The 20,119-nt window shown below is 37.7% G+C and overlaps 1 protein-coding gene across 5 annotated transcripts in view; it reads right to left on the reverse strand.

The window, feature by feature from the left end:
- Positions 1 to 20,119, reverse strand: part of LOC135220026 (uncharacterized) — a 425,700-nt gene that overhangs the window by 380,895 nt on the left and 24,686 nt on the right. Inside the window, exon 3 of one of the 5 annotated variants that reach the window (XR_010315556.1) lies at positions 16,695 to 16,931. The exons of 2 other annotated variants lie outside the window; for them this stretch is intronic. Coding sequence is in view for 1 of the 3 variants with exons in the window: in XM_064257351.1 (XP_064113421.1) it covers positions 16,695 to 16,768 (74 nt within the window). In the remaining 2 variants the exon portion in view is untranslated. Of the gene's footprint in view, positions 1 to 15,834; positions 16,932 to 20,119 lie in introns of those variants that run through there. 2 more of the 5 variants (XM_064257351.1, XR_010315555.1) reach the window with 2 other exon arrangements.

Genomic DNA, 20,119 nt, shown 5'->3' on the forward strand with positions numbered 1-20,119 from the left:
AACATTCAGGACGAATATATGCCAGGGTCATGCAATACTATCTTGAGCTGTGCTGTGGTCTTGATAAACTGACTACCCTTATATATTTTAAAACACGGGCTCATCAAAATATAATATATATATATATATATATATATATATATATATATATAGCTTTGCAGAATTTTACCGTAATATATCTACTTGAAGAAGTCTTGAGAGCGAACACTTCCCCTGACTGACGTATAGAGGCAAACTGGCCTCATCAAGATGAAGCTCATCAAGACTTGGAAGACGAAACAGCAAAGTAAAAAATTCTCGCTGGATTGATGGGTCGTCAACATGGAAAGTCACCTTCATCAACTACCAGTTTTTCTTCTCACTCTGAATCGTAGTTTATCTCTCTGCTGAACGTTTTTGTGCTTTTACCGTTTTTTGTTTCATTTATTTTGCCCAGCCTTGCGTTTATATCTTTCAGTTGTGGCTCTAGTTATTAATTATAATAATAAATGTGTATTTGGTGATTACAAAATAAGTCTAAGAACGTCCTGGTATTAATTCCGCAAATACATTTAAGCTCTTGTATACAAATGCTATAGATATTAGTTCGACGTCTTTGCTTATTATATAATTATTTATAATAATAATTGCACATTTGTATGTGGTGATTACAAAACACAGCAAGAAAAGTCCTCGACATTAATTCCGCCAATACGTTTGAGCTCTTGCATGCAAAGGCTGTATATAAATATCAAGTCGACCCTCTTTTGCATGATAGCTAAAGAAGGTGGCTATGCACCAATTACTTATACTATATCAGCGGACGGAAAAATATGAGCGAAATTAAAAGCAAATGACTGAGAATCTGGCTATTGTAAGACTTGGCAGTATTGATTTCGTCGGGTGTGTTATTGTTGGTGAAGGAAAGCACGAGTGGTGTAGATAAAAATTTGTTAAAGTATATGATTTTGTATATATATGTATATATGTGTGTGTGTGTAATGATGTATATGTTTAGTTATGTCTACACCACTGGATTTCTTCACCATTTTAGTGACTCGTGCTATATGAGATTTTTCTGATTTATATTATTAATTATTTATTTATTTCCGTGCCGTGATTTCGGTATCAGAATGTCAGAACCGTTTCCTTTAATTCTCAAAAACTCTTGCAGATGTCTGTAGCAATGTAGCAAGACGTACATAATTATATACATACATGCATATGTACATATAACTGAATCAGGAAAATATGGAATGCGGTGAATATGTAACTAGAGACAAATTCCACGAAGGAAAGAGGTAATAGTGGAGCACTGCAAGGCCTTTCGACTTCTTGTCCTTGACTTAGCAAATCTAATGGTGATATATCAGGAGAACGAATACAAATGTTTAATGATGACATTGACAACGCGGTTTCCAAATGGCTTCGAGAGTTGAAAAATGATTTATAAAAACACATTTGACACCGAGGACTGTGAAGAACAACACGTTCTTGGAAGGCAAGAACAAAAAAGGGCTCCTTTTTTGTCCAGTGTTCTGTAAAAGAAAACTATTGAGATGGCTTTTTCTCTCCCCCTCCGCCCTCAGATCTTAAAAACTACTGCGGTTAGAGGGCTGCAAATTGGTATGTTGATCATCCACCCCCCAATCATCAAACATGGTTCGCCATGATTGTGAGCCTTGCATTGCTATAGATACCAACAGCACAGGCCACACCGGTTTGTGGCTGAGAGTTTCATGCAAAGAACTCGATTGCACCGAAGTTTTTTACGCATTTTATATTGTTTTATTTATGTATTTTATTTTATTTTATTTTTTGTTTTGTTTTGGTAAATCGATTCATTTCAGGTTCCTCTCTGATCTTCCGTGTGCGGACAATTTTTCAAAAAACCATTATTCGAAAGGCAATTGTTCGGAAAACAATTTTTCGAGAACCTAATATTCGAAAACAATAGTTCGAATGTATAATTGTTCGAATTTACAATTGATCGAAATACAAAATATTCGAATAAGCAGTTTTTCGAAATGAATGTTGTTCGAATCCATGAGTAACGTCGACTTGTTGAAAAAAGGCCGACGGCAGTTTTGTATATTGGCACCTCTCTCTCTTTCCCAAAGTGTAGTTATTCGAGAAACAACTCGATCGCATTGTTTGTATTTTAAGTACCTTAGAACAACTCAAGAAATCCTTTAAACCTTAATGTTCCCATTGTTATTTTGGACGGTTTCCTATTTAGTAGAGAAGCTCTTAAACCCTATCATAGCTGAGCCATTCAAAGTAAACAAAGAAAGCCCGTGTTATTAGTGAATGGACATTTATTTGTTAAAGACGAGCAAATACAAGATAAAATTTGCACATTACTGTAAATGTCGCGCTATAACAGTGAAAGAAGACGTTACTGTTTCTAAGGAACGTAATCATGCAGGTAATCCAACTGGCGTAGAAGTGCGGAGATTTATTGAAGAAGTGAAAGACGACGCAAAAGGTACACGTGACTCCCGTCATTATATGATTGCAAATGCATCTTCGGATCTTAGCACATCTGGAGCCCAGGGATTGCCAACTGTCAACAGTATTAATTACTCAATTAGAAGGGTTCGTTCAAAAGAAAACTGTGGACTCTCTACACCCAATCATAGGGAGGATATAGTATTACCAGCCAAGTAGTATATGAAGGCTTTCAAGAATGAAAATTTTCTTCTTTTTGACTCAGGTCAGGAAGAAAAGTTTTCAGTCAAAATTCCAATGCTATTAGCATTGGCATTTATCCCAGAAGAAAGTCATCGAAACTTGAAAATTTAGTAGAAGAGTTATCTTCACCTGAATTACTTCCGATAATAGATTATTTTGAAGATAAATTCTGCAAAGATATGTTAAGAAAACTTTAATAAATTTAAATTAAATTAATAGTTTATCAACATTAATCCTATTTTCCTACATGGTTAGATAAAATATGTCATAGATTCGAACAATATTCATTTCGAAAAACTGCCTATTCGAACATTTTGTATTTCGATCAATTGTAAATTCGAACAATTACACATTCGAACTAATGTTTTCGAATATTTGTTTTCGAACAATTGCCTTTCGAATAATGGGTTCTCGAAAAATTGTCCGCAAATCCTGATCTGTCGAATGTCTTCCTAACTTTGTGGTTTTCTTTTTATTCCCTTCTAACAAAATAAAATTCAAGTTATATAGATATTGCTAAAAAAAAAAAAAAAAAAAAAAAAAAACTGTACAAGGAGGGAATTTTTCTGTGATTCAATCTAAACAATAGGAAATTAGCTCAGACTAGTTTTAATTCCATTAGTAGCGAAATCTCTCTGATTTTACCTCTCTAAGCACTGATTTGTAGAATATGTATTTTAAAGTCACTATGTATCTCGATTCCATTTTCGTTAGGTCTACTCATTTCGCTGAATGACCCTGTGGATCCCAGTGCTTGGCGTTGCGCCTAAATCTGCATATTCCATTTCATTCCTCAGGGAGGAGGAATTCATTCCTCAAAGAGGAATTTAGCGCCTCAGTGGCGTGATCGGTATGGTCTTGGCCTACAACCTCAGTGGCTGCGAGTTCGATTCTCGGGCATTCCATTGAGGGGTCAGAGATGTGTATTTCTGGTGATAGGAGTTCACTCTCGACGTGGTTCGGAAGTGACGTCAAGTTGTTGGTCCCGTTGCTGAATAACCACTGGTTCCATGCAACGTAAAAACACCATACACACAAAGAGGAATTACATTTGAACTGAGCAGACAAATAACAAACTCGTCCATTCCTCAAAGAGGAATTCCATTCCATTCCTCAAAAAGGAGTTCATTTGAGTTTTACAAATAGAAAACAAACTCGTTGCACCGAACAAAAGTTCCTCCTCAAAAAAAAAAAAAAAAAAAAACCTATTTACACGTCATTATGCGCCCCGCTACCACAGTAAAGACTTTGGTCATGGAAGCACTTGTGGCCGATGTTTCTTCTCTGTCCAATTTATGGGCTGCGATCTCGCCTGCGAAGTCGGTTCGTGTTAGAAGATTTTCACAGCTGCTGTCATAAATAAGTGCTAATAAATCAGTGCTAGGTAGGTTAAGTGGTTTGTTGAATTCAGCAAAACCTTATGCTCTGTTGACAGATTCACCGAGGGCCTCTCATTCTGTCATTTTCAGGGACAGGCCAGTTCACCTGGGGAGTACTGCATCCCCCCAAACTCCCCCCCCCCCATAGGGGCACCAAACCAACAAAAACTTCTATAGTCCGACAGATCTAAACTGATAGATTGTTGACTTCCTTGAGAAAAACCCTGTTCTCTCTTAACCTTTAAATCGTCCCCTTCTGAAGTCCTCATTTGTTATGACTTATACCCTTAAATTTTGCATATTATTTTACATTTTATTTGATGATCTTTTCATTAAAGGTAATAAAAATCGGCAATTGCCATTCAGTATGTATGTCTTGTGACATTTTCTTATAATCTTGCCTGTAGATCACTTCTATTTATTCTTTTTTATTATTTGAATTTTCCGTCTGCCATACTATCCATTTCCTAAACAAGTTTGTAATATTTTGCATCTCATTGCTCTTCCTTTTACGTTTCCAACCTCATTTTCATTCATCAAGTTATGATTTACTTAAATCTCATTTCCTTTTTCACTCACGGTCTGGACCGTGTTATAACTCATAAATCTAAAGCGTGTAACAATTTTTACTTTTTTTAAGATTGTTGCACATAAACTCATCATTGGGAGAGAAATAATTTATTTACAATAATTATCACAGGAATTGTAATATGATTCTCTATAAAATGTGCATTACGAAGAATCTTCGTCGTCAGATGATCTTCGTTTAATAGCAGATATTCTTTGCAGCATCGCCTGTTTGCAAGTTTTCGGAATGCTTAACTGCATTTGCCCGTTTCACAGCGTGCTTTCTGTGGGAATGAATTAATTTCCCTACTGACTATTGTTCTCGGTAACCTAAAGCAAGAAGTCATTCTTTTTGGCGCTAGTGTTCTCAGCTAGACCGGGTGGTGGGGCTTATCCAAAGGGTAGCTAAAGAGATAATTCCTTTAAACTTCATGGTTTAATAGGCTTGGCCCACCTGCATATCGCCTGTCAAAGGTATCAGGAAAAATGGCAGCATCTTTCGAAGCAGGTGTCACGTTTATAAATGCCGATTTCTCATTTTATTTACAAACAATAAAAGTTATATCACAATATGTGAGCACTCAAGTTCAGCAAACATGATAAAAACTAAATAAGCTAATGAATTTATTATTGATTCATGTGTTTAAATCAAAATAAGGTATTTCTCAACCGAACTGGATACTGGTAGAATGTGGCATCAGGGTTCTTACCCAAAGACGAAAACAATCTCTCAGTTATAGTACATGAATCTCTAAATGCCAGAACCCTGGAGGGTTTACCGAAGGTTCTTTGCTGCGTCCCTTCAGACCCAAGGTGCAACCTTTTTCATTCCTTTTACTATACCTTCGTTCTTATTCTCTTTCTTCCATCGTCTTTTCAAGTATGACTGCTTTGAGGTTTTCCTCCTGTTACACCTTTTAGACCTAGACCTACTCTCATTTCCTCTCCAGTGCTGAATGACCTCTAGGTCCCAGTGCTTGGCCTTTGGCCTAACCTGAATATTCAATTCCATTCAAAATGTCGCAGTTGCACTGAAGCAATTGTCAGGAGAGAGTGGAAAGTAAACGGAAGAAAAAGAATATGAATGGAGGTACAGAAAAAGGAATGAAAGGGGGTTGCAGCTAGGAGCCGAAGGGACACTGCAAAGAACCTTAGGATTGACGACACTACCTCCCTACGGGGAACGATTTTTTGTAAGTCATGTTTTATATAAAAGCTGACTTTAAAAACAAATGACGATGCACGAATCATCATTGCAACTCCTCCTGCAGAACCTTTCCACTCAATTTCCCTTTCAGCGCTGAATGACCTCATAGGTCCAACTATGGAGGAGTTATGGAGTTCCATTTGACAACATCTGTGAGAGAGAGAGGGGGTGTAATTGCTGTATGGATAGTTAACGACTGTATTGGCTGTTAGTGAGTTCTGGCTGGGTTGTCTGCTGGTAGAGATCAGAGTTCTGAACTTCTGAGTTTTTTTTGAGTCAGTCTTTAGTCAGAAGCTGTGAGAGACAGTAGTGTCGGCAGTGGTCTGTGAAGACATTGATAGCTATAGTCAGTCAAGTGGTGTGTTTTTGAATTGTTATTGGTTTGTTGCTGATTGTTGCTGGGTTTGATATTAGTAGTTGATTAGAGTTGTTGTGCCTGTGTTGGATTTGTTGTGCTTGCGAGTTCCTGTTGATTATATGTAAGTTGTTGTGGTTGAGGGTTGTTGTTGGGGAGCTGTTGTGGTTCCTTGGTGTGGTTGTGAGTTGTTAAGGGTTGTTATTGGTGAGTTGTTGTTATTCTTTGATGTTGTAGGTAGGTGTGTGGGTTGCCTTTTGTGCTGTTGTTTTTTTGTGTTGCTTGTGGTTTGTGCAGTGGTCTTGGGTTGTGATTGTTCCTTTTTTGTTGTTGTGTTGTTGTTGAGTTTTGTTGTTGTATCGAGTTGTGGTTGTGTTCCTTGATTGTTGTTGTTGTTGTCCTTGGTTGTTGTGTTGTTGTTGTTATTGGGTTGTGGTCCTTGGTTGTTGTTGTTGTTATCTCTTGTGACCTCAACCAGTGGACAGCACTGGATAGCCCGGAGTATCTGGAGAGTTGGTAAGTACGTGCGTTTTGTGTTGTTTTTGTTTTGTTTTTTGTAGGTATAGGTCAATTGTCCTGCATGTATTTTGTTGTGTAAAGAAGAAAGTGTGACTGGGGTGGGTTGGGTAGCAGGAGTAATTAGGTTAGTGTGGGAAGGGTTTTGCAACTTGTTTTTCCTAACATGTGATCCGCCCCACCACTGCTTGGCCTTTGGCAGAAATTCTACATTTAATTCCATTCCACATGAAGTCGCATTGCTTACAGATTGTAAGGATCAAAGTCGTCAACACCTATGTACTCTTAAGCTACAGGTGTGCAACACCCACGCAGATACACGCACGCAATGATCTTTTCATAATGCCATGTTATTACAAGTAGTTTCAAGGTTGTATTACCATATGTTGTGCCACAACCCATCATTGGCCCAACTGAAATCACTGAAATTTCATTAGAAAAAAAACATACAAATATGAAAGACAGGAGTGTTTATACGAAGACCAACTAACATAACACCACTAAGAACCTAATCCAAACCACTTACCAGCATAGAAAAGCAACCAGACTTCTTCCAGACCACTTCCCAACGTAGAGAAGAACCAAACTTATTCCAGACCACTTTACAACTTAGAAAAGTAATCAGACTTATTCCAGACCACTTTCCAACGTAGAAAAGTAACCAGACTTATTCTAGATCACTTTACAACTTAGAAAAGTAACCAGACTTATTCTAGATCACTTTACAACTTAGAAAAGTAACCAAACTTATTCCAGACCACTTTGGAACGTAGAAAAGTAACCAGACTTATTCCAGATCACTTTCCTATGTAGAAAAGTAACCAAACTTATTCCAGACCACTTTACAACTTAGAAAACTAACCAGACTTATTTCAGACCACTTTCCAACGTAGAAAAGTAACCAGACTTATTCCAGACCACTTTCCAACGTAGAAAAGTAACCAGACATATTCCAGATCACTTTCCAACGTAGAAAAGTAACCAAACTTATTCCAGACCACTTTACAACTTAGAAAACTAACCAGACTTATTACAGATCACTTTCCAACGTAGAAAAGTAACCAGACTTATTCTAGACCACTTTCCAACTTAGAAAAGTAGACAGACTTATTCCAGACCGCTTTGCAACGTAGAATAGTAACCAGATTTATTCCAGACCACTTTGCAAAGTAGAATATTAACCCTCTTATGCCGATTGGACGTATTAAACGTCGAGTCAAAATGTCTCCCGTATGCCGATTGGACGTATCATACATCGGCTCAAAAAAGTTTTTTTAAAAATTCGCGGAAAAATACTTATAGGCCTACCAGCCGAAAACTTTTGTATCACGCGCCTTGGGGGATGCTGGGAGTTCACGGATCAAGGCGTTGTTTTGTTTACAATCGCTACGCAGGCGCGCAAGCGCGAATTTCTTTCTTATCGCACTAAAAAGTATCAGTGACACATCTCGGAAATTATTTCGTCACTTTGACATAATTTTTGCACCATTTTGAATTATCCTTTACATGAAGTATTATATATGAAAATGTGCGCAATTTCATGTAAAATACAACAAAAAAATACTCATGATTGTAGCTTTTATCAATTTTGAAATATTTTCATATAAATAACGATAAGTGCAAAAATTTCAACCTTTGGTCAACTTTGATTCTACAGAAATGGTCGAGAAACGCAATTGTAAGCTAAAATTCTTATATTATAGTAATATTCAATCATTTGCCTTCCTTTTGCAACAAATTGGACGTCTCTAGCACAATATTTCGATTTATGGCGAATTTATGAAAAAACTTTTTCCTTACGTTCGTGCGATAACTCTTCCGATAAATTTTTTCGTGCGATTGTCCTCATGTTTGCACCCTTTTAAATTTGTCGTTACATAAAGTTTTATATATGGAAATGTGTGCAATTTCATGCACAATACAACAAAAAACAACCCATGGTTGTAGCTTTTATCAGTTTTGAAATATTTTCATATAAATAACGTTAAGTGCAAAAATTTCAACTTTCGGTCAACTTTGACTCTACCGAAATGGTCGAAAAACGCAATTGTAAGCTAAAACTCTTATATTCTAGTAATATTCAATCATTTACCTTTATTTCGCAACGACTTGGATTTATGGTGAATTTATGAAAAAAAAAACATTACGTTCGCGCGGTAACTAACTCTTCCGAAAAAATCAGAATTTTTTTTGTGCGATTGTCGAAATGTTTGCACCATTTAAAATTAGCTGTTACATAAAGTTTTATATATGAAAATGTGCGCAATTTCATTTAGAATACAACTAATAATGATTGAAGGTTGTAGCTTTTCTCTTTTTTTCGAAATATTTGCATATAAATCACGATAAATAGAAAAAAAACCACGTTCGGTCAAATTTGACTCTACCGAAATAGTTGAAAAACGCAATTGTAAGCTAAAACTCTTACGGCCTAGTAATATTCCGTCATCTTTCTTCATTTTGAAACAAATTTGAAGTCTCTAAAACAATATTGTGATTTATGGTGAATTTTTGAAAAATATATTTACCTTCACTCCGAGCGCCGATTCGCGGCCGCAAGTCTCCGAAATACGTACATCGCATTATCCTAATATTTGCTCCTTTTCATATTAGCCTTTTTATAGAGTTTCATATATCAAAATGTGCGCAATTTCATGAAAAATACAATAAAAAATAATTGAAGGTTGTACCTTTTTCCATCTTCGAAATATGTGCATATAAAAAAATATATATATTAAAATTTCGACATTCGGTCAAATTTAACTCGTCCGAAATGGTCGAAATCTGCAATTCTAATCTAAAACTCTTACAGTATCGTAATATTCAATCATTTGTCTTAATTTTGAAACAAATTGGAAGTCTCTAGAACATTATTTAGAATTACGGTGAATTTTTGAAAATAACAATTTTTTACGCTCGTGCGTTACGAATTCGTACATCATTTTGTGATAATATTTTTCCGGTGTTGCTTTTATTGTTTTACTATGTATTATATATCAAAAGGATTGCAATTTAGTGTACAATACAACGAAAAAAAAGTAACTCGTTAGCTTTGACCGTTTTTTGCACAGCGTGATTTGAATACAATTATCTATGAATTTTTTTTTTTCGTTACCATATATCGCATTATTTACATATGAGAATGATATTACTTTTCATTTCTGATGATTGCATACTAAACTTCAGGCAATGAAAAAAAAATGAGCCAAAAATGAACTCTTAATCTTCAAAACTAAGCGTGCTGTGATTTTTTGAAAAAATTATTTTTTCCGGTTCCGCGCTCACTCCAAACCGGCGCCGGCATACAGGAGAGGTTTTGATTTTTAGGGCTTCGGCGTAAGAGGGTTAAGCAGACTTATTCCAGACCACTTTGCAATGTAGACAGGTAACCAGACTTATTCCAGACCACTTTGCAACGTAGACAGGTAACCAGACTTATTCCAGACCACTTTCCAACGTAGAAAAGTAACCAGACTTATTCCAGACCACTTTGGAACGTAGAAAAATAACCAGACTTATTCTAGAAAAATAACCAGACTTATTCTAGATCACTTTCCAACATAGAAAAGTAACCAGACTTATTCCAGACCACTTTCCAACGTAGAAAAGTAACCAGACTTATTCCAGACCACTTTCCAACGTAGAAAAGTAACCAGACTTATTCCAGACCACTTGGAACGTAGAAAAATAACCAGACTTATTCCAGACCACTTTGCAACATAGAAAAAGTAACCAGACTTATTCCAGACCTTATTACAGACGCTTTGCAACGTAGAATAGTAACCAGATTTATTCCAGACCACTTTGCAAAGTAGAATATTAAGCAGACTTATTCCAGACCACTTTGCAACTTAGACAGGTAACCAGACTTATTCCAGACCACTTTGCAACGTAGACAGGTAACCAGACTTATTCCAGACCACTTTGCAATGTAGAAAAGCAACCAGCCTCCTTCCAGACCACTTTGCAACCTAGAAAAGCAACCAGACTTCTTCCAGACCATTTTCCAATGTAGAAAAGCAACCAGACTTCTTCCAGACCATTTTCCAATGTAGAAAAGCAACCAGACTCCTTCCAGACCACTTTGCAACGTAGAAAAGCACCCAGACTTCTTCCAGACCACTTTGCAACTTAGAAAAGCAACCAGACTTCTTCCAGGCCACTTTGCAACCGGCATACCAGGGGACAAAGCCCGCTTGAATAAGGTCAGTCATTCAGCCTTCCTGTATACCAGTATACAGTATACCAGTCGACAAACCCTACACAAACATAGAATCTGATATACCAACCATCAAAATCCCTTTTTTTCCTCCTTAGTAAAAAAAAAAAAAAAAAAAAAAAAAAAAAAAGAGCATTCCCACACCTTTCCTATTAAATACCAATATGAATACTGGCTGGTTTATTAAATAATATTGCGGAGTCAGAGAAGCTATTAATAAGAAGAATAGAAAAGTTATCATATAAAATAAATTCGTTAACACAGCCATTCTTTTTAACAGAATAATAATAATAATATCTTACAAATAAGCCCCATTTTAAGGTATACTTCATTGAAAAGAATGGTAGTTTGCATGCCATGAGCGTAAACTGTGCTTTCTCAGCACAGGAAGTTCCTTCATACAGCAAGCAAACCATACAGAAGCTAACAGAAGTTCACTTATTAAACTAACGTTGCAGTAGTTCATGCTATCATTTACAAAAGGTGAATGGCATAAGGAATAATTATGTAGTTTATTTATGATGGAAAATGGGTATAGAAAAATATGGGAAGATTTTTCATTGGCTATCACAGCCAAGGGAGCTCTGCAATCAGCTGTGAGTCTGGCCAAGCACCAGAGGTGCTGACTGGTTGGTGCCAGGGGATCCTGCTCACAGAGCTTGACAAGTGACAAGGAATGCCATCGACAAGTGGTACCATAAGGAGAGCTTTGTCCCCAAGGAGGGCGAAAGGACCACATGACTGTTTCATAGAGGCTATACAAACACTTAACTACAAGAAGGACGAGACAGTCCTATAAAATATCCTCTTGACTCATGTAATGTCTGGTGAAGAAGACACAACAGTTGACCTTATAAGGATCACAGGACTGCCCCGTATCTCATGAAGAATAGTCCCACCATTAGCAGCAATCTCATTAACAAATATAACAAATGCTGTGCCCTGAGAAGAGATGCCACTATTCCTTAATCAGTATTACCACAACTCGCCTCTCCAGTACCAACATGCCATGAGGGACTACGGTAATGACTCCCAAAGCCTGCCTGTAAGGCCCTGTCCACACTACCGGGCAGTGCCTGACGGGCAAACACTGTTACCATACCCCGTTTCAAGACACAAGGTGGGAGAGTGATCGGCGGGCACAAATGGAGGTGATTAAAGATGGGGAAACCACGGGCAAACTAGCGAGTAACCCATGAGTGTAGTTGAGTAAAACACCAGAAACTGACGTGTCCGGTGGTTTGTTTAACCAATGCTGGTGTCAAGCACAATAGGTTTCCAGACCATAGTTTATTATCGATCGCTCACTTACAAAAGGGTGTTCTAAGTATAAAGTCATCATGTCCGGCAAAGAAACTACAAACATTCACTGGTCAAGAGAAGAAATCATACAATTAATTGACTTGTACCGCCACAAACCCCCCATGCCTCTGGAATGTCAAAAGTGACGTGTACAAGGACAGAGCTAAACGTGTAGCGGCTTTGACAGCAATAGCTGCGGAATTACGCAAGACATGTGCTGCCATTACCACAGGGGATATATGTGCAGCCTTAATGATGGTGACACAATCAGACCATCTCTCTCAAACATAGATAATGCCACCAACGATACAGCTGAGGAGGAACAATCTGATCATGAGGTATGTACGGTGTGTGTGTGTCTATTTTATTTATGCTTTATGATTTTAGCATTGGATTATCATATTGTGTTTGACATATCTCCTTCGAGTGTTTTATGCTATTCATAATTCTCAATGATACTTTAATTTTTTTTTTTTTTTTATCTAATTTTAACATTATATATATCTATATATATATATTTATATCTATATATATATATATAGATATATATGATATTATATATATATATATATATATATATATACTGTTGCTTATGCTGTTTTATGAATTTTCGCAAACATTTTTAGCAACAAAATAAGTTATTCCAAATCTGTATTCTACATTTGTGGCTATATTTCAAAAACTTATGTAAAGAATAACCAATATATCATTGTAAATATAGTTTATCATCATCATCATTTTTTGTACTCTCTCTCTCAAGAACAGATATTAACTATGTGAACAGACAGGATGTGTGTCGTGATAAATTCATAAAATAGTGCGTGAAAGGAATATGTGAGCACATACTCTAGTAATGATTTTTCCAGTATGAACAATGATAACGAGGTTTATGATGCCGATATGCATATACTCGTTTCATGGCGAGGAAGAAAGAAAAGCTACATACATAACGGTTCATTTATTATTATTATTATTATTATTATTATTATTATTATTATCATCATCATCATCATCATCATAACTGTATTTTCCTGTGACTAAAAATGTTAAGTTTAACAAAAAATGCACTACATTGATAGCTAAGCAAAGAGGTAATTAACACAATTATTAATCATTTATCAATCTATACTGCCATGGCACTGCCCCTTCTCCATTAAAATACATACTGCATATATTGTTCACGGACATCCCTGGCATCAGTCATGTCATTCCGGCTCACCCTCTGTAGCCCTGGTAATTCATAAGTTTGTTGCCAGCTTCCAGGAATAGTGTGTCCTACTGACAAATCCTCAACATCTAAACATCCTTCAGGCGTGTAGTGGCTCACATGGTTTCTCCTGAGGAAGTTATGCAGAGATGTGCATGCTAAAAACTATGGTATCAATTTTTGATGGAAGTAGTTGAACAGGTGACATAAACACGCAAAATCTGTTTGCCAAAATGCCAAATGCATTTTCTATAGTACGTCTTGCCCTGGAGAGACTATATGAGAAAATATGTTCCCTTCTAGTTTGATTAGTATGTGGAAAGGGTTTCATAATGTTTCGGCGCAATGGAAATGCTTCGTCTGCCACAAAAACGTATGGTAGTGTCATCCCTCACTTCCGGTAACCTTCGATCCCCTGGCAGACCAGCAGTTTAACTTGCAATACGAGTATTGAGAGTACAGTTGTCCCGCACGCCTCCGTCTGATACTCTACCATTTGTGCCTATGTCTACATATATAAATTCACAGTTTGCATCACATATGGCAAGGAGTACGATGCTGTGGCTTCCTTTGTAATTAAAGAAGTACGAACCACTATCAGGTGGAGGCCTTATCAACACATAGTTTCCCATCAATAGCCCCCAAACAGTTTGGGAAATCCCATCTTGTTTGAAAACCATGTGCCACACGCATCCCTTCCTCTGGGTTGTAGGTGTCTGTAAATGAAATGTAGGAGCAGTATGTCAGTGAACTTTAGATTAAGCAAATTTAATGACTCAATTCCATGACCTTTACCTGCATACTTTCATAAGCAAGCAGTCAATCTTTCTCTCCCTCTTCTTTTTCTATTTTCTATTTCTATTTTGTTTAATCTTTTTTCTCTTCCCCCCTCTCTCTCTGCTCTCTCTCTCAAAAAAAAAAAGAAAAAAAATTCCTTATATATATACATATATATATATATATATATATATATATATATATATATATATATATATATATATAGTATATATATATATATTGCACTACACGTGTCTATTCTCAATATTACAGATTTTCAACGATCCAATACTGATGGGAGTTGGTGAAACATCTCTTGCAGCAACAACACCTGTAATGACACCGCCTGCAGTGGCTACTGCATGTCCTACGGACAATACGGACAATTCAGCCAGAAGTGACACCTCTACTACAGTGAATACTGCCAATCGATCAGGCAAAAGGATGCGTGACGATGCAGACGATGTTATGCGGGAAGCCCTCCACCAGCTGAGGGAATTGTCATCTACACAGGACACTGCTGATGATTGTACTGCTTTTGCAACTGTAGTTGCAAACGATCTAAGACAATTGAAAGGGGAAACCAAAATTTATGCAGAAAAACTAATTTATGATGTTCTTTTTCTTGCTAAACTTTGTCGTCTTTCATCGACATCAATGGTTAAAGAGTAGTTTTTCACATTTATATTACTGTTTATTGTTGATATAAATTACCATTATGTTGTTTTTTTGGGAAGGGTTCGTCAGGATATACAATTTGGCATTGTTCATAATTAGCATAGAAAATATAAGATCACTTGGTGTGAAAATGATGTTATCATTAACCTTTAAACAAACACTCACCTTTAAATAATAATCTTTGAGAACTGCATATATGGCTTCACCTGTCTCTGGTATAATTAGAGACAAACTCTGCTTTGATATCCTCGTGGTATATTGCAGCGATGTATATGAGCACCCAGATGCTAAAAAGTCTGAGCGTTGCTTCCAGACGAGCTTCTGCACTTATAACTCTGCCTCAAATTGGCGTATCCTGCTTTCTTATGTACGGTTCCACTTTTGCAAGTAGTGTATAGAACCTATTTACATCCATTCTCATGTACTTGATAAATTCATGCTCAGGTCCATGTTGGAGTTCACGTAATATAGTCGCATGACTTCCCAACTCTCCTCCTCTACGCAACCACTCTCTACACCACTCTCTCTTCTGCACTCTATCTTTTTTTTCCTTTTTTCTTAAACACACTGCAAGTATTACTTTACACAGTGCTATTTTTTTCTTTTCCAATGTGCTAGGCATGGTGAGACCACCCTTGTTATTGCCTACTGAACGACCTAAACTTCCCGACCAAACCCACCTATCCTGCGTTGTGGAGAAGACTACAGCAGCGTTGCTATATTTCCTCAATGAGTATTTCCTCATTAGTTTGAAAGAAAACGTGAGAGGTATACCTGACCTAAATTAGCTGATCTCTCAAATTCAGGAAGCATTACATGAAGAGTGAAATAATAAAACAATTTTATGAGCTTTTTTTTTATTTACATAATTACTTTATTAGCTATACAGACATTTTATCTACATATCCAATACCATTTAAAGAAGTCATCATTACTCTTCATTAATAGTCCTACTCCTCCACCACCTCTTCCTCATTTATATCATCACCATGACTATAAGCATTCAATCATAGATTTAGTCGGAGTAAACCTAGTACAACCTCCAGCCTTTTTTACTGCTTCAGATACCATGATGATTTTGTGTGTGTGTGTGTGAGAGAGAGAGAGGAGAGAGAAACAAGCAAATGAATGAATGCTATGCATGTAAAGTTCTTTACTCATGTTATTCTATAAACCTGTTCGTACAGTATTGTTCCCCATTACAGAGACGTGTATCCATAAACGAAAAGAATATGTACATATCACATTCACAGTACCTACATCAAAATAATGTCCATATATGTTTCCAAATAAAAAGGTATATAAATTTTTCCATAAAACTGAGTTGGGTAGGCTGTCTACCATTTTTTTATTTTATTTTATTTATTTATTTTTTGCTAGTCGCTCTAATACGAAAAAATGCATAAAACGTAATGAATGTTAAGAACGGAACACAATTTCTCTATAAACATCTTTTAAGCGTTTTAATTATTCATTATTCAATATCCACTAAGTTAATACGAAATTTATCTCTAGTAACAAATGCTTTCAGGAATGAAGAACATACAAACATCAAAGTACACTCAGTGAAATCTTAAATATAGAATAGTTTACATATGTATGCATGTGTATGTATGAATGTAAGTATATATAATGTAATGTAGATAAGTTTTTGTATACATACGAAATAAAATCTGTAGAAATGCCTTAATACAGCTATAAGCGTTGAGGAAATATTTCCTCATATTATCAGTTTGAGGGGGAATTAGGTACTCATATCCTCGTCTGATTGTCCCTAACTCAAATCTTCATAGTTAGCAGACAAATTTACTCACTTTGGTAACACTGCTACAGACGGACCTTGCCTGGTAAGGGCAGAGACCGTCGGGCTCTGCCTAACAGTATGAGCCTGAAAGGATACGATCATCTGGTAACATTGCTTCAGAAGCGAGAGAAATACAAACAGCGGGCAGTGGGGCTCTGCTCGACAGTGTGGACAGGGCCTAAGGATACCCTCACTAAGAATTACCCCTCCTTTTTCAACTGCTGTCTGAAGAACCACAGTGTAAGGTCTGCAACATATAAATTCCCATTCTTCTTAATGAAGTAAGATAAGATTAATAATATTGATACTTAAAACAATAAAAGGATGCATACATATGTATTAAATTTTCTTTGAGTAATTGATAATTCAAGGGTACTAAACTCAAAGTTTACATTTACTGATGCACAGCCTGTGGCCAAAAGTTTTCTCACTGGCCCCATGTGAATATGCACAATGAAAATAGTACCTTGCTCTAGGCTTCGGATGGTATGTAGCATGACTAGGCTTTGACTAACCATCTCAACTGTCCTCTCAGGTATGACTGGCATTCAATGCAGTTTTAAGTTTAGCACAATGGCAAACATGAAAATCAGTAGTATCAGAAATGTAAAATATAACAAAGATTATAGAATATGGAAGGAACAACATGTGGAATATTTGGGGTAGTGTTAGGCATCTGTTGAAAATTAAATCAGTCGTTATGAATAAAGAACAACTGCACATTTTAACCTTCCTCTAATCGTTTCTGACAGTTGGCCAGACAAGCATCAAGCTGTCTCTCTTTCCGTTAAGTGGAAAATATTTGCCTGTTCTGATATACAGGCAGTCCCCGGCTTACGATGGCTTCGGCTTACAACGATCAGAGGTTACGATGGGTTTTCTAAAATGATATTGTTATGATACAATAAAGTTTCATACATACTTACCTGGCAGATATATACATAGCTATCGACTTCCGTCGTCCCCCCGTAGGCAGAAATTTGAAAATTTCGCGGCAACCTCTCTACAGGTAGGTCAGGTGATCTACCGCCCTGCTCTGGGTAGCAGGACTAGGAACTATTCCCGTTTTCTAATCAGATTCTCTCTTCCACCTGTCTCCCTTGGGGAGGCTGGGTGGGTCTTCAATCGTATATATCTGCCAGGTAAGTATGTATGAAACGTTATTGTATCATAACAATATCATTTTCATACATTCAACTTACCTGTCAGATATATACATAGCTGATTGACACCCTTTGGTGGAGGGCAAGAGACAGCTAACTAACTGACTAGACAGGTAAACAACATATGTTGTAGGTATAAATAAACCTTAGTTCCTACCTTATTAGATGGAAGACTTCGTGGCTACTGCCCAGGAGTCTGCTTCATCTCAAGAGCCTTAGCGAGATAGTGATCTGTGGCCAAGAGTTCTTGCTGGTCTGTCGATGGGGTCTTATCCCACTTACTCGGCAGAGCCTAACTGGCGTTTGTCAAGGGGTGCTAATCCGCTTATATGACAACACGCCCCCCCTTCTTTAAGGAGCACACAACCGATCCCGATCACCGATCCTAACCCGTGTTAGTTCTAAGATTGCTAAGAGTCATCCCCAAACTCTTAGCAAACAACCACAAACTCGAAACTCATACATACAAAATCAAAATAAAAATTTTGTACCCCTCTAATAGTCAGCTATCACTCGATTTCCTAATGAAGCGAAGTGAAGGCCGCCAGTGCGACATCTGACACTCCCATGCACAGGAAACCCCGAGAACACATCCGACAAGAGGGTTACGTACACATATTTAAGGATCGGTGCTCTCTCCTTTACCCAGAACCGTCTGTGCTGACACAAACGGACCTAAAGAAAAACATTTCTCATACGTTACTCGCACATCTTTTAAATAATGAGATGCAAATACTGAGTTGCATCTCCAATAGGTTGCGTCCAAAATATTTTTAAGTGACATATTTCTCTGGAACGCAATTGATGTCGCGATTGCCCTTACCTCATGAGCTCTTACTCTTAATAGATTAAAAGAGTTCATTCTGGGGCAGTTCTTATGAGCCTCGGTAATTACACTCTAACAAAAGAAGCCAAAGCATTTTTAGACATAGGTCTCTTGGGGTCTTTTACCGAGCACCAAAGACCATGTTGTGAGCCTCCCAACCGCTTCTTTCTGTCCAGATAGAATTTCAGTGCTCTAACTGGACAAAGTGATCTTTCTATTTCTCTGCCTACTAGGCTAGTAAGTCCTTTTACCTCGAAACTCCTAGGCCAGGGATTCGAAGGGTTCTCGTTTTTGGCAAGAAAAAGAGTCTGGAATGAACAAATCGCAGAATCTTCTTTGAAACCAACTCATGACTCAAGGGCGTGCAACTCGCTGACCTTTTAGCTGTAGCCAGAGATAGAAGAAATATACACTTTCTAGTGATATCACGGAATGAAGCCGTATGAGGTGGTTCGAACTTTCCGAGGATAGAAATTTCAGAACCACATCTAAGTTCCAGCTCGGAATCCTAGGCTCTACTGACTTGGAAGTTTCAAAAGAGCGGATGAGATCGTGCAAATCTTTATTATTCGTCAAGTCTAGCCTCTGTTTCTAAAGACTGACGAAAGCATACTTCTGTATCCTTTAATTGTTGGTACAGAGAGTGTGACTTTTCCCTCAGGAAAAGAAGGAAATCCGCAATTTCGGTTACAGAGGTATTGGAAGAGGACAGCTTCTTCGACCTGCACCAGTTTCTGAAACTTCCCACTTCGATTGGTACACTCGCCTAGTAGATGATTCTTCGGGCTCTAGCAATTGCGCTTGCCGCCTTGCGAGAAAAACCCTCTCGCTCTGACCAATCTTTCGATAGTCGAAAGGCAGTCAGAGCAAGAGCGGGTAGATTTTGTGATGGATACCTCTCGAAGTGGGGTTGTTTGAGCAGATCTATCCTTTTTGGAAAAACAGAATTCTGGGGAAGTCCACTGTCCACTCCATCACCTCCGTGAACCAAATTCGGGATGGCCAATATGGGGCTATCAGAGTCATTCTGGTTCCCTTCGAGGCCACAAACTTTCTGACTACTTCCCCCAGAATCTTGAATGGGGGAAAAGCGTACACGTCTAGCCCTGACCATCCAGGAGAAAGGCGTCTATAGCATAAGCCCTGGGATCCTCTACCAGGGCGCAAAATGTGTCTATCCTTTTGGAGAGAAACGTGGTGAATAGATCTATCTGTGGTTTCCCCCAAAGATACCAAAGGGTCTGACAGACTTCCGAGTGGAGGGTCCATTCTGTAGGAAGGACCTGGAACCTCCTGCTCAGTCTGTCCGCTCTCACGTTCCTCTCCCCTTGAACAAATCTCGTTAGAAGGACCACATTCCTTTGATTTGCCCAAATCAGCAGATCTCTTGCCATTCGTTATAGGGCGAAAGAGTGAGTTCCTCCTTGCTTCTTGACATAAGCCAGA

The sequence above is a fragment of the Macrobrachium nipponense genome, chromosome 1 (assembly GCF_015104395.2).
Source record: "Macrobrachium nipponense isolate FS-2020 chromosome 1, ASM1510439v2, whole genome shotgun sequence".
Classification (NCBI taxonomy): domain Eukaryota; kingdom Metazoa; phylum Arthropoda; class Malacostraca; order Decapoda; family Palaemonidae; genus Macrobrachium; species Macrobrachium nipponense.